The sequence below is a fragment of the Eretmochelys imbricata genome, chromosome 25 (assembly GCF_965152235.1).
Source record: "Eretmochelys imbricata isolate rEreImb1 chromosome 25, rEreImb1.hap1, whole genome shotgun sequence".
Classification (NCBI taxonomy): Eukaryota; Metazoa; Chordata; order Testudines; family Cheloniidae; genus Eretmochelys; species Eretmochelys imbricata.
The window spans coordinates 14,547,029-14,561,270 of NC_135596.1; the positions used below are offsets into that span (position 1 = coordinate 14,547,029).

General features: G+C 57.0%; 1 protein-coding gene across 1 annotated transcript; it reads right to left on the reverse strand.

Moving 5' to 3' along the window:
• Positions 1-2,861: 2,861 nt before the first annotated feature.
• LOC144280207 (uncharacterized) lies at positions 2,862-10,614 on the reverse strand. The gene is made up of 4 exons (XM_077842064.1): positions 10,111-10,614; positions 9,096-9,192; positions 3,492-3,594; positions 2,862-3,362 (listed from the first exon to the last, which is right to left on the reverse strand). Exons 1-4 carry the CDS (start codon positions 10,438-10,440, stop codon positions 3,212-3,214), a joined length of 681 nt encoding a protein of 226 aa, XP_077698190.1. The 5' UTR covers positions 10,441-10,614; the 3' UTR covers positions 2,862-3,211.
• Positions 10,615-14,242: the final 3,628 nt, after the last annotated feature.

The following is a 14,242-nucleotide window of genomic DNA, read 5'->3' on the forward strand; positions in this document are numbered from 1 at the left end:
AGTGAAGGATGTCTGGTAATGAACTGAGCCAGGACAACTGGGCCGGACAGTCAAGAAGGGAGTGGAGGAGTTGAGAGGCACCAACTTTATTATGAATCACCCGGATTGATGACCTCAGGCAAAGGCCTACACCCCAAGGACGAACTGAGGAGCTGAGCCAGAGGGACAGATAAGAAACAGCTGCAGATCCTCCCAGTAACAACTCAAAATAATGCTAAACAGAGCAACCTTGAATACCTCGTGACTGACAGCTCCACGGTGACACAGCAAGGTCCATAGACTTGTGTGGGATCTTATCACTATAAAAGAAGGGTGTATGGCCATGGGACTTTGGGTTCGTTCTGCATCAGCCTCAGAGCTTTGAATGCGTTTGACAGAGCCCAGCTCCTCCTCCCTTGTGTGCAGTTTCAGCTGGTCACTGGAACTGACTGAGCAACAGTGAGGACTGGTAACTATAAGATCTGGCTGCAGAACCTTTTGGTATGTGTGAATGAATGGAAGCATATGCCGATTGTAATGCTTAAGTTGTACTCTCAGTAAACGCGGCGTATTGCCTTATCCCATTTGCAAAGATTCCGTGTGCTTCTTATAAGCATAACACTGGCTCCTGAAGCCCTGAGGGCCGAGTATAACTGCACTAGTGGATCCCCTCCCCTCGGTGTCTTTCCTTTAGTTATGTTTTGAGGGAGTGCTGGGGAAGGCGCTGGGGGGTTTCCCAGCCCTGCGAAATAGGAACAGAAGACCCAGCTGTGGTATGTTTTGTGTTCAAACCCTGATGCTGGATCTCCGGTACCCCGAAGGGAGGAGAGTGTGGCCAGGATGTAGCCAGGAGCTGAGTCACTAGAAAAACCAGACCACGGGGCTTGAATGGCCCTCGAAGGCCGTTCCTGCAATGCTAGGCAGTGAGACGCTCTTCTACCTAGAAGTCTATTAGCTAAAATAAGCTGTACATTTTTAACAGTGAGGATAATTAATAATTAACCATTGGAGCCATTTATCAGGAGTCGGGGTGGTTCTCTATCACTGGCCATTTTTAAATAAAGATTGGCTGATTTTCTAAAAGATCTTCTCTGGGAATAATTTGGGGGCAGTTCTCTTCCTTTTCCTCCCACAGCCCCACTTACCCCTCCCGCCTCCCTTCAATCTCTTCGGGAAAAAAGGGTCGGTAGCTGGGGTGCGGTTGTTAAGAAGATCAGACGGTACCGGGGGCAGCAGTCGGTTTTCCATCTCTTGATGTTGTCCAATCCAGACCAGCTGCCTTCCAGGAAGCTGTGTTAGTCAAACACGTTATTGGGCTCCATAGAGGGGAAGAGGGTGACATTTAATGTCGGGGCTATGCAAGGGATCAGACTACATGACCTAATGGTTCCTTCTGGCCTGAAACTCTATGAAACTGTGGTCTGTGCATTAAAGCACCAGGACCTGGGAGCTAGGACTCCTGGGTTCCATTGCCAGCTTTGCCACTGCGTGCCCTGGGGCATGTTCCTCTGTCTGCTGTGGTTTCCCCACCCGTAGAATGGGGCTAATGGTTCTGATTACCCAGGGTGTGCTGCAAGGTTCGGTTCACCCATGTTGGACGGGTGCTTTGAGATCACCAGTGGAAGGTGCTGGAGAAAGGCAATAAGTGTTTTGCTGATCCCTCAGTTGCAGGGGTAGCTCACCCCCTCAAAGTAATTACCTCAGGCTCTCAGTAAATGCAGGCCGGGATTGCTGCATTGGTCACTGTCTTGTTAGCTCCTGCCCATTCAGACCAATCGACTCAGGCTCTCTGCAGACTCAGGCAGTGTCCCTGCATTGGTTACCCTTGGGTCACCATGTGAGCTGTTCTTGGCATCCTTGAGGATTAGAAACTGACATATATATGAAAGTCCTGGGTCTGATGCCATCACCTGACTCCCGGAGCGGGGCCCTAGGCATGGGCCCACAGCGCTTTCCCCTAAGAGCGCCCTGTGCAGAACCCATCACCCCAGCCCAGGAGCAGGGAGAGGGGTTTGCCCCCTGCTCCAAACTAGAGGCAAAGTTTGAGCTGCCTCTTCCCTGCTTTCTGAAGGCAGGTCACGCGTGCAATGGCCACGAACACGGCTCCGGGGCTGCTCACTCTGAGCCCCGTGTCTCTGATTGGGCAGGACGTGGGCGGACAAATGACACCACAAACCTTTGGGGTTGGCAAAATTGTATTAGAAAAACAGAAACCCTAAGGGAGCAGCAAATACCCCAGCTGGGGCTTGACTCCGCTCAGGGCAATTGTCGTCTGGGATAATCTGAGTCCAAGAAATCCCAGGGGCTCTGGCTCTGGGTGAAGTGGCTCCATCCTCCCTGTGCCCTTCATCTTCTTCACTGTTTCCCTATTGTCCTCCAGTGCTGGGCAGGAGCCAACGAGATCCTTCTGCCAGGGACCGGCTGGAGAGGGGCCTATCTCCCTGCAAGACCCGGGGAAGGGCCGAGGTCGTAGCAAGCTAGTGGCTTAGACCAGTTCTCCTGAGGGTGTCTTGGAGGGGAGCGAGCTGGCTGCGCTATGCAGTTCACCGTGTGCCCCTGGGGATTCTCCACTCTCCCGCTGCACTGGGGCAGTGGGGACGGACGATGGAAATAAAGAGAGCGAGAGAGACAGTCCTGTGTCCCCATCCCCTGACCCACTGCGCTGAGCTAGAGAAGAGCAGAAGGAGGAAGAAAGGAGAGATGTAGGCAAGGGAGGACTGGAGAGGAAGCATGGCCTTAGAGTTATGTGCTGGTGCTCAGACTTGACTCTTCCATGTGCTACTGGGGAGACTCACGAATGGCCTTGTGCTTCAGTTTCCCACCTATACAAAGGAGACAATGATCTTTCTTTTTCCCCTGTGCTGCTATTTGGCCTGCGAGCTGTTCAGGGCAGGGGCTGTGCCTCTGGCCCGGCACAGGGGGGCCCTGACTTCAGCTGGGACCTGGCAGTGCTGCCGGGCTCTGGGAGGAGACTTGGAATGAGACGGAAGGTTCAGTGAAGCCGTGCTAGGCAGCGGGACCTCACAGGAGAAGGCTCTCTCACCTGCAGCGGGGAGAGCATGTGGAGTGGTCAGAGATGAGCAGGCACAGAGCGCGGTGGCTGGTGGAAGGCTGGAGCTGTCCTTGGTGGAGGTGACAGGACGAGACCGAGAGGCTGGGGGTCAGACAGCAGGAGGGGTCTCTGGACAAGCCTGTATCCAGGCTCCTTGATACCGGTACAAAGCTGCTCCTCTTAAAGGAGAGGGGTCCCAATGAGGGACAGAACCAGCGGAGCCAGGTAGAGAGAGACACTGTGACCCCTGAGGCTGTCCCCGCCGGAGTGCTGATTCCTCTGGCTTTGGAGCTCCAAGTTCAGCCAACGGATGTTAGCTTCAAGTTGATCTCTGGGGGAACAAGCAAAAGGGAAACGCGCTTTCGCTCAGAGCTCTGGCGGGAGGGTCCCACCCCGGTCCCACCCCGGTCCCACCCCGGTCCCACCCCAGCCCCATAGGGCTGGGACTGGCGGGTCCTACCTTTGCTGCTGGAATTCTTGCTGGGAATCCTGCAGCTGCCTCTGGGAATCCTGCAGCTGCTGGGACTGGCTGGAGAGCTGCTTTCTGAGCCTGCCGTTTTCATCTGGAAGAAGAGAAGAAAGGAAAGCAGCCCGGTGTCAATGTGTTACCAGGCCTGCTTTTCACCCCCAACATTCCCCACTCTCTAGCACCGTGCACGCCTCTCCGTCTGTCTTCACCCCAGATCCCACCCAGTGTGTCTCCTGTCATGGAGTGTGGGGGCGTCCGGGGCCTGCACCCCTCTTCCTGGGACTCACCGCGACTCTCAGCCAGCCAGTAAAACGGAAGGTTTATTGGACAACAGGAACACAGTCTAAAACAGAGCTTGTGGGTACACCCAGGACCCCTCAGTCAAGTCCTTCTGCGGGGCAGGGAGCTCAGACCCCAGCCCTGGGGTTCCCTGCATTCCACCACCCAGCACCAGACTGCAACCAAAACCCCCGCAGCAGGCTCCCTCCTGCAGCCTTTGTCCAGTTTCCCGGGCAGAGGTGTTACCTCCCCCTCCCCCTCCTGGCTCAGGTGACAGGCTCTCAGGTCTCCCATCCCCAGTGAAACTCCCCTGCCACATCCCCAGGTCAGCACTCCCCCCTCCCTGCTGCGTCACATCTCTCCCCCCTTCGAGACTGAACTGAGCGGGGTCACTCTGACCAGTGACTTGCGGAAGTTCAGGGCCCCCTCTCCGGGACAGCGCATCCGCTATCATGTTGGCATTTCCCTTCACGTGGACCACGTCCATGCCACAATCCTGCAGGAGCAGGCTCCACCTCAGGAGTTTGGCGTTGGCTCCTTTCATCTGGTGCAGCCTGGTCAGGGGAGAGTGGTCGGTGTACACGGTGAAGTGTCGCCCGAAGAAATAGGGCTCTAGTTTCTTGAGGGCCCACACCATGGCAAGGCACTCCTCGATGGCCACGTAGTGTTGCTCCCAGGGTAGGAACTTCTTGCTCAGGTACACGATGGGGTGTCTCTCCCCCTTTCATCCTCCTGCATTAACACTGCCCCCAGTCCCCTGTCTGAGGCGTCGGTGAACACCATAAAGGGCTTGTCAAAGTCTGGGTTTGCCAGAACTGGGCCACTGACCAGAGCCTCCTTCAGCACCCAGAAAGCCTCCTGGCACTGCTCGGTCCAGACCACCTTGTCTGGCTTCCCCTTCTTGCATAGCTCAGTGATGGGGGCAGCTATGGCACTAAAGCGGGACACAAACCTTCGGTAGTATCCTGCCATCCCAATAAAGCCTTGGACCTGCTTTTTGGTGTGGGGAGCGGGCCAGTCTCTGATCACCTCCACCTTAGCTGGTTCAGGCTTTAGGTGGCCGCTCCCCACCCGATGGCCCAGGTAAGATACTTCAGCCATCCCCACCTTGCACTTCTCCGCTTTTACAGTCAGCCCAGCCCCCTGGAGTCGGTCCAGCTCTTCTCTAACCTGGGACACGTGGTCCTCCCAGGTCTGGCTAAAGACACAGATGTCATCAATATACGCCACAGCAAAACTCTCCCTCCCCCTCAGTAGCTGGTCCACCAGGCGCTGGAAGGTGGCCGGTGCTCCCTTGAGGCTGAAAGGCAGGGTCAGGAACTCAATGAGCCCCAGACGGGTGATAAAGGCCGATTTCAGCCAGGCATCTACATCCAATGGCACTTGCCAGTAGCCCTTTGTAAGGTGGTGGTAAGGTATCAAGCTCCTCCCAGCTTGTCTAGGAGCTCATCAGGCCTGGGCATGGGGTAGGCATCCGATACAGTGATGGCATTGAGCTTTCGATAGTCCACACAGAACTGGATCAACCCGTCCTTTTTGGGGACCAGCACCACCAGCAAGGCCCAAGGGCTGGCAGATGGCTGGATCACCCCCAAAGCCAGCATGTCCCTGACCTCTCTTTCCAGGTCCTGAGCAGTTTTCCCTGTGACTCGGAAGGGGGAGCATCTTACTGGCGGGTGCGACCCTGTCTGCACCCGGTGGACAGTCAGATTAGTGCATCCAGGCTGGTTGGAAAACAGCTGTCAGTAGGGATGCAGCACCCCCCTGACCTCAGCTTGCTGGGCAGGGGTTAGCTAATCCGAGAGGGGAATTGTTTCCAAGGGGAGCCAGCCCCAGTCTCAGGGAATATATTTACCAAAGGGTCATCTCCCTGCTCCTCCCAATGTCCACACACGGCCAACACCACATTCCCCCTGGCATAATATGGCTTCATCATATTCACATGGTACACCCGGCGGTGGTGTGCCCGGTTCGACAGCTCCACCACGTAGTTTACCTCAGTGAGCTGCTTGACAACCTTGAAAGGGCCCTCCCAGGCGGCCTGTAGTTTGTTCTTTCTCACGGGGGTGAGAACCATCACCTGATCCCCGGTGGCGTAGGCACGGGCCCGCGCCGTGTGGTCATACCAGACCTTCTGCTTCCTCTGGGCTCTGGCCAGATTCTCCCTGGCCAGGCCCATGAGTTCAGCCAGTCTTTCTCGGAAGATCAGGACATACTCCACCACTGACTCTCCATTGGGAGTGGCCTTCCCCTCCCACTCGTCTCTCATCAGGTCCAGGGGGCCCCTCACCCTCCTTCTATATAACAGTTCGAAAGGCGAAAATCCGGTAGACTCCTGGGGCACCTCCCTGTACGCGAACAGCAGGTAAGGTAAGTACTTGTCCCAGTCCTGCGGGTGCTGGTTCATAAAGGTTTTCAGCATCATCTTCAGCGTCCCATTGAACCTCTCCACCAGCCCATTGGACTGGGGGTGATAAGCTGAGGCCCAGTTGTGCCAGACCCCACATTTCTCCCACAAGCACTGGAGCAGGGCCGACATGAAGTTGGATCCTTGATCTGTCAAGACTTCCTTGGGGAACCCCACGCAACTGAAAATGGTCAGGAGCGCATCTGCCACGGTGTCTGCCTCAATGGAAGCTAAGGGCACTGCCTCGGGGTAGCGGGTGGCAAAATCTACCACCACCAGAATGCATTTCTTCCCCGACCGGGTCATCTTGCTGAGAGGTTCCACGATGTCCATGGCCACCTTCTGGAAAGGTTCCTCTATGATGGGCAAAGCTCTCAAAGCCGCTTTCCCCTTGTCCCGGGCCTTCCCCACCCTCTGACAGGGGTCACAGGATCGGCAATACTGCCAGACCGTGGTAACGACCCCAGGCCAGTAAAAGTTCTGTAGCAACCTCTGCCGGGTGCGCCGGATTCCCTGGTGCCCTGCGAGGGGGATGTCATGGGCCAGGTACAGGAGTTTGTGGCGATACTTCTGGGGGATCACCAGCTGCCTCCTGATCCCACAGGACTCCACTTCCCCTGGGGGAGCCCATTCTCGGTACAGGAACCCCTTCTCCCACAGGAGCCTCTCCTGGCAACCCCTCCTCATGGTCCCTACCACACTGAGGTCAGCCAGGTCCCTGAGCTTCCGCAAGGAGGGGTCTTTCCTCAACTCGGCCTGGAACTCAGCGGCTGGGGCAGGGATGGGGACCGGCTCCCTCTCACTGGCCGTGTCTGAGGCCACAGCCTCTCTGAGCCGTGCCCCTCGGCGCTCCCTCCCCACCAGGGTAGGGTCCTGCGCCTCTGGTGTGGTACCCTCCCCAAGGTCAGGGTGCAGTGCCCCTCGCCGGCTCTGGCTATGGGTCACAACCAGGGCGGTCTGGGGGTTGCTTGGCCAGTCCTCTAGGTTCCCCCCATCAAAACCTCAGTGGGCAAATGGTGGAGCACCCCCACGTCCTTGGGGCCCTCCTTGGCCCCCCCATTTCAGGTGTACCCTTGTCACAAACACCTTGAATGGGGTCCCGCCCACCCCCATCAGGGTCAGGTAGGTGTTGGGCACCACCCGATCTGGGCCACCACCTCGGGCCGGACCAGCGTCACCTCCGTGCCCGTATCCCAGTATCCATTGACCTTCCTCCCATCACTCAGAGGGGAACAAGGCACTCTCTCCGGAGGGACAACCCCGCGCCCACCCTGTAAACCGAGCACCCTGAATCCAGAGCCTCCAGCCCCCTGGCGGAGCTGGCCAGCTCCTGAGCAGGTGGTAAACTGGCAGCCCCCCCTTGCCTGGGCCATCTGCCCCTCGTCCAGCTGGGTCCCTACCCAGTTAACCCTGGGTGGGTTGGGTCTGCTCAGCCTGTCCCTGAGCCTGGGGCACTGGGTTCGTACGTGGCCTCTCTGGCCACAGTGATAGCAGCTCAGGTCACGTTGGTCCCCTCGAGCGGGTCGGAGGGTCCCGACACCAGGCATTCCCCTTGGGAGGGGGTTCTCCATATTTCCCCGCTGGGAGGTCCCAGGGTGGCTCTCTCTCTGCATCGTGGGGGGCCTGTTCTTTTGGGACTCCTCCCGGCTACCCCCTGACCGACTGTTCACAAACTCGTCGGCCAGCTGCCTTGCGCGCTGGGGGTTCTCTAGCTTTTTGTCCACCAACCACAGCCTCAGGTAGGAAGGGCACTGTTCATACAGATGCTCCAGTATGATTAGGTCAAGCAGGTCCTCTTTAGCTTGGGCCCCAGCTGTCCACTTGCGGGCATATCCCTGCATTCGGTTGACCAGTTGTAGGTAGTTGACCTCAGGCGTTTTACGCTGACTCTGGAACCTTTTCCGGTACATCTCGGGGGACAGCCCAAACTCACAGAGCAGGGCCTGTTTGAACAGTTCGTAGTCCCCTGCCTCCACCCCTGTCAATTGGCTGTACACCTCCACGGCTTTGGGGTCCAGTAAGGGGGTGAGAAACCGGAGCCTGTCTGCAGGGTCAACCCTGTGCATCTCGCAGGCATTCTCAAAGGCCGTCAGGAAGCTATCTATGTCCTCCCCCTCCTTACGCTGGGCCAGGAAGCACTTATCAAAGCTCCTTGCAGTCTTGGGTCCCCCCTCACTCACCGCAGCCGGGGCCCCACTGCTCCTCAGCCTGGCCAGCTCCAGTTCATGCTGATGTTGCCTCTCCTTCTCCTCCCACTCATGCTGATGCTGCTTTTCATGATCCTCCAGCTCCCTCATTTTCATCTCCCTCTCTCATTCTAGCTGCCTCTGCTCCAGGGATGGGGAGCTCCGCCAGGAGGATCCCCCGCTGGCTGCCTAGGTCAGGGTTGGCCCTCGGTATTCGCTGGGCTTCCCCCAACCCCTTCCCCAGGCATAGTTAGGAAGGGTCTCGGGATGTCCTAGGCAGCAGTCTGACCCCTCCCAGCCCGGTCAGGCCCCAGGGCCCACACTGTATCCACCGGGCGGCTTCCTTCAGAGGCAGAGATCGGGTCATCCAAGTGATCCCTCTCCTCCAACTGGGCAATCAGCTGTTCCTTGGTGGACCTCCCAATGCGCAGCCCCCTCTGCCTGCACAGCTCCACCAGGTCTCTCTTAAGGCGTTTAGCGTACATCTCCCTGCTGGCTACTCGCAGGCCTGGGCAGCTTTCCACGGTTTCCAGGAAGAGGTGTTACCTCCCCCAACCCCCTCCTGACTCAGGTGACAGGCTCTCAGGTCTCCTATCCCCAGTGAAACTCCCCTGCCACATTCCCAGGTCAACACTCCTCGCTCCCTGCTGCATCACATCTCCAGCCCCCACAAGGGATCTCTGCCAAGCCATCCAGCTCCCATGGAACTAACAGGCATTTCACCTTGTAACCATTGTTCCTTGGCCTCCTGCTCAGCATCTCTGGCTTCCAGCTGTGTGATTTTGTTGCTCAGAGCAGTGATGTTGTTCTGCAGGTTATGCTGAGCCGGAAAAGGAGGGAGAGAGAGGAAAAGGAATCATTATCACTGAGTGTGCAAGCAACACAGAAAGCCCTTACCCACGTGTGAAACTGATCGTTTCTGGCCACTGTGCCCTTTAAGATTTAAGAACTCATCCCCTCACGTGTCGTTTTCCTGCTTTTTCAACTCCCAGCTGTTTTCTCAACTTTGAATGAACTAGTCATTGAACTGAACCAGGGGCATAAACTGAACAGAAGAAAATATTTTCTCTGCATGTCCAGAAATGACTACTAATGTCAACAGCTGGTTCAGCATTTCAACCATCTCTGGTTCCAGGTGCTTAGCCAGTGACTTCCACCAGTTCAGTGGATGGCTTTCTTTAAAACCTGGCAGAAAACATACACTGTCCCCAACCCCACGTCCCCACAGATACGGAGAATTCAATGAAATGATGTTGGTCACAAAAGGCCACACAAGCCGCTTGATGCCCCCAGGGTCTATGCAGCAGCCTTTCACCCCTGCAAGGCAGGGTTCAAATTCCCCAGCAGGGAGCAAGTGACGTGAGCTGCTGGACCGGTGCCCCTGGCCCCAGCCCACCCCACAGAGCAACAGGACAAAGTCCTTGATTAGGAAACAGTCATGAGTGGACCAATGGGGGTGATGCATGTCACTGTGTGGGGGCCCAGGGCCGGAACAGCTGTGGGGGGAGTCAGAGGCATAGCACCGGTGGCAGAGCCTGTGAAAGAAACTTTGTGTGCTGTGCCTGGGGAGAGGCGGGGGGATGGGTTAGACAAGCACATTCACTACCCCAGCAGCAGCCTGGAAAGGTCCCTAGGCTGTGAACTTCCCAGGGCAGGGCCCAGCACCTTTGCACAGCCCCCAGCACTGTGCCACCCTGACCCTGGACTGGGGCTCCTGGGCACTATTCAAAGCACCCACCGTCAGGCTCCTGCAGGAGTCCCAGCGCCCACGCGTCTCCCAGAGGGTCTGATTGGCGCCAGCCAGCTCCGACCGCAGCGCCGTGACCTCTGCCCTCGCCCCGTCCCGCTGCTTTTCCAGGGCCCCCTTGTCCTCCTCCAGGCTGGCGAGTTTCTCATCCAGATCTGAGGTCTTCAGCTGCTCCTGGCACTTGACCACACAGCAAGTGAGAGTGATTAATATGGCAGCTAATATGACGACGGAGGCACCTACCAGGCAGACGCAAAGTTTCTTACGCTTGGTGCCCATGTGTTCAGTCCCTAGACAGATGGGCCTGGGCACGACCCCCATCAGCTCTCGCTCCAGAGACTCAGATGGGTGGAGGTTGAGCGACAAATGTTCCCCGCAGTTTATTCCTCTCCTGCCGCTGTGTCTCTGGATGCAGCTGCTGCCCTTGTGCCAACCCCACTGAGCCGACAGCCCAGTCGCTGCTCCCTGCAAAAGGGTTTCTCTGGCCCCCTAGTGTTCAGTGCTGTGCTCCTCCTTAGTGGGAGGTGCAGCTCCAGATTCCCCAGGCTGGGGAGGAAGGACTCCCCCTAGAATGGGGCTTTCTAGAAAATCACATGGTCTCCTGTTAAAGGGCGCTAGGGAGCACTGAGGTCAGCGTCATTTGGCTGAAGACCCAGTTCCCCGTCCGTTGTTCTGATGGCCCTGTAGCCGGGTGCTGCAGAAGCCGGTCAGGGCTGTGGGCTAGCACTGTGGTTAGCCCTGGGGGAGACCTGGGTTTGATTCCTGGTCTCACTTCTTCCCCCAGTTGCCACCAGGGGGGCATGCTGCAGAAGCTGGTCATGGTGGCTAGCGCTCTGGGCTACCACACAGGGCAGCTGGCTCTGATTCTACCCCAGACTCCGGGGCTGGGATTTGTGCCTCCTGCACACGGTGAGGCCCCTGGGCTGCTCTGTGACCTGGCTGGATCCTTCCCCTGCGTTGGCAGAGCCCAGCAGCCCACACAGCCCAGGGGTTTGGCACCGGGTTCCATGCACACTGTGCCATGCCCCTAGGCTGGTGGCGGAGTGGACACCCTTTGCCCTGCTGTGGTCTGTGCCCCATTCTGTGAGGGGCGGGCAGCAGGGACAGAGAGGAGCCCTGCCCAGGGCAGCATGCGGGTGTCTGGGACGTGCTGTGTGGGTGAGAAGCCCTGAGGTGCTGCAGGGGGGTCTGTGTGCTGAGCTCCCCCGGGAGAAAAGAGATGCAGACAGAACAGGAGCTGCTGGGGTAGGTGATGCAGTGCCCTGCTGGGAACCGTGCCAGTCCAAGCTGGTGCCACACAGGCCCCTGGAACCAGCACCCTGGGGTCTCTGTGTCTGGGACTTCCGGGGCTGCTGGGGTTTCTTTTGAGCCACATTGTATTCTATTCTCATCCTCCTGCGTGATGCTGATGACAATAATGGGACATTATCAATTAATAACACGCTGCCCACTCAAGATGGTCACCAGCTGGGATAAATTCAACCCCCAATTCAAAGGAGGGGGGCAGTTGAGGATCATCCCCGCTTTCCTTGTGGGGGGGAACTGAGGCACAGAGAGGCTGTGACCATCAGCCACAGCCCACTGCAAACACACATTTCTTGCCCCAGGATGGGGAAGTGGTTCCCCTTCCCATCAGCCCCAAAACCCCCAATCCACATCTACTGGAAGTGGCCAGGGCTCATCAGTTTTAGTTTCCGTCCTGCTCACCTTTCCCCCTCCCCCGCCCTTGTTAGGTTTCGTTTCTCTGCAGAAGCTGCTTGCCAGGGGGGCGGAGAGGAGAGAGCCCGAGCGATGGGGAGGGACTGGTGGACTTGGAGCCCGGTGCTGGTTGGCTCTTTTGTTAGTTACAGAAAGTTTTCTTTCTTTCTTTCTTAAACACAACGCCCCCCCTCAAAAAAAACCCTCCCCAATATTCCCAGGTTCCCCCACAGCTAAACACAATAACCTCAGGCCATTCCTCCTCCCCTGCTGAGCCAGCCCTCTCTTTAGACCCCTCCCCCCAAAACCCAAACCAGCCCCCCTGCTCCAGCCTGCTCAGATCCATGGGCAGGGGCTGGGCTCCAGCTCGGGGGAGTGGATGAGGAAGAAATGCTGGGTCCAGACCCGCTAGAACTGCCCCTGGTTCTGGAGCGCCCGGCATGTGGCTGCTATGTGGCAGAGAACCCCACAGGCCAACCTGCCTGCTGGCGGTGTTGGCCTGGCAGGAGCTGGGGGCGGCCAGGATGTTTGGTAGATAATGGACTTTGCATTGATGATTATTATCATGTACAGCCCCTAGCGCAGTGGGGTCCAGGCCCATTGCTGGGGCTCTTTGGCTCCACCACTAGACAACTAATAACAGTACTGCCACAGGGTGTCTCCCCCTTTCAGGGGAAGGGGCTGACTGATTGTTCAACTTCTCCCCCCCCGCCCCCCCCGGGAGAGGGCAGGCATGGGAGCTGGACCTAAGAAGGGGTTAATGGGAGCACCTGAGCCTTGTCAGATCTACTCTGCTACACCTGGGGGTGTCCGGCAGGGTGGAGCTGGCCGGAGGAAGCTCAGGGGTGCTGGGGCAGTTGGTACATTAGGGCTTGGCTCTTGCTCAGGGCAGCTGGCTGGGGCTGCAGGAGGCCAGGCAGCCCCTGTACAGCGACCTGGCCTTGGCTGCATGAGGGGCGGGTCTCTGTCCTGGGTCTGAGAGGAGCAGAGGATGCAATAAGAAGCTGGAGTGAGTTCAGTCTTCAACCTATGGGGATTCACTGCCTCTTGGAGTCAGTGCTGGCCCCTCTGAGCTGGTGCGAGGGTCCCAGCCCGAGGCACGGCAGAGCCGGCTGTGGTACGTTTTGTGTTCAAACCTGGACAGCGGAATCTGGTGTCCCGGAAGGGGTGAGACTGTGGCTAGGACGTGGCACGGGCCCAAGTGACTAGAAGAACCAGATCAGCCCTGGGTTGAAGGGCTCTGAAGGAGGTGACTGAGGGGAAGGTCTGGCTATGCTGTGCCCAGCCACACTGGTGAGTCTCCGTTGGGGAATCTCTCTCTGCAAGTACCTAGAGGCCTGCTGTATTAATTTAAATGGAATAAAGGGTCCCCAAAAGTCCAAGGTGTTCCCCTAAGCCTGTCACTGTCCAGCATGAAACAGTGTTAACGAAGGTCCAGGGTTTGGTATACACAAAAAGAAAAGGAGGACTTATGGCACCTTAGAGACTAACCAATTTATTTGAGCATAAGCTTTCGTGAGCTACAGCTCACTTCATCGGATGCTGAGCTGTAGCTCACGAAAGCTTATGCTCAAATAAATTGGTTAGTCTCCAAGGTGCCACAAGTCCTCCTTTTCTTTTTGCGAATACAGACTAACACGGCTGTTACTCTGAAACCTGTCATTATGCAAGGTTTGGAATACAGTGTCCCTAGCCCACTTAGTACCCTGGCAAACAAACTAAAAAACTCATGCTGAGGCTTAGAGGTTAATTGGTTAGTAGAAAACAGGAGAGAAAAGGAGTTATAAAGCACAGCGAAACTGAACGATATGAAACAAACTTAACCCAAACCTGTCCAAGTCCCTTCAAGAAAACAGGATATTGGTTAGAATCCCTTATTTTGCTGGACAACCTTTCCTGGGGGGAAAGAACAGGCCAGTTCTGTTGCTCAGCTTAGCGATGTGAGGAATAGTTAACTTCCTGCCTTTGACAGACAGACAGGGGCAGAAGAGACAGAACCGTAAAGAGGGGGAAATGCAGCTTTTGTTGATGTTCTCAGGACTCCGGGCGACTGGTCCATCACGGGTGTATTCTCTAGGCTGGCAGGCTGGCCTCAATAGCAGGTGCCCTGAGCTCAGGCTTTTCTCCTGGTCGGGGATGCCATCGGGTGGGTCTGGTCCTGCTCCTTTACCCCTCTCTCTGGTGGGCAGAGTTGGCTGGGTCGTCTCGTCTCGGTACGCTGATGCCCTGTGGCACAGCTGACCTGGGGATCAGATGAAAAGCCAAGAAAGAGACGGGAGAGAAGTAAAATCGTGAGGCAGAAAGGACCTCCAAGGGAAGGGGAGGCAGAGTGGAATCTCACCTGTCTCCGGCTGGAGTCTCCGCTGGCACAGCAGTGATGGCCAGGTGTTCCCGCTGCTGGCCGAAGTCAGGGCTTCACGATGGG

Excerpts from the sequence above, each read along its gene's own strand:
- LOC144280207 (XM_077842064.1), bottom strand. The coding sequence starts at position 10,440 with ATGGGGGTCGTGCCCAGGCCCATCTGTCTAGGGACTGAACACATGGGC. Across the intron at positions 9,193-10,110 it reads ACTCCTGCAGGAGCCTGACG|CATAACCTGCAGAACAACAT; the intron begins GTGGGTGCTTTG and ends TTTCCGGCTCAG. Across the intron at positions 3,595-9,095 it reads CAAGGAACAATGGTTACAAG|ATGAAAACGGCAGGCTCAGA; the intron begins GTGAAATGCCTG and ends CTCTTCTTCCAG.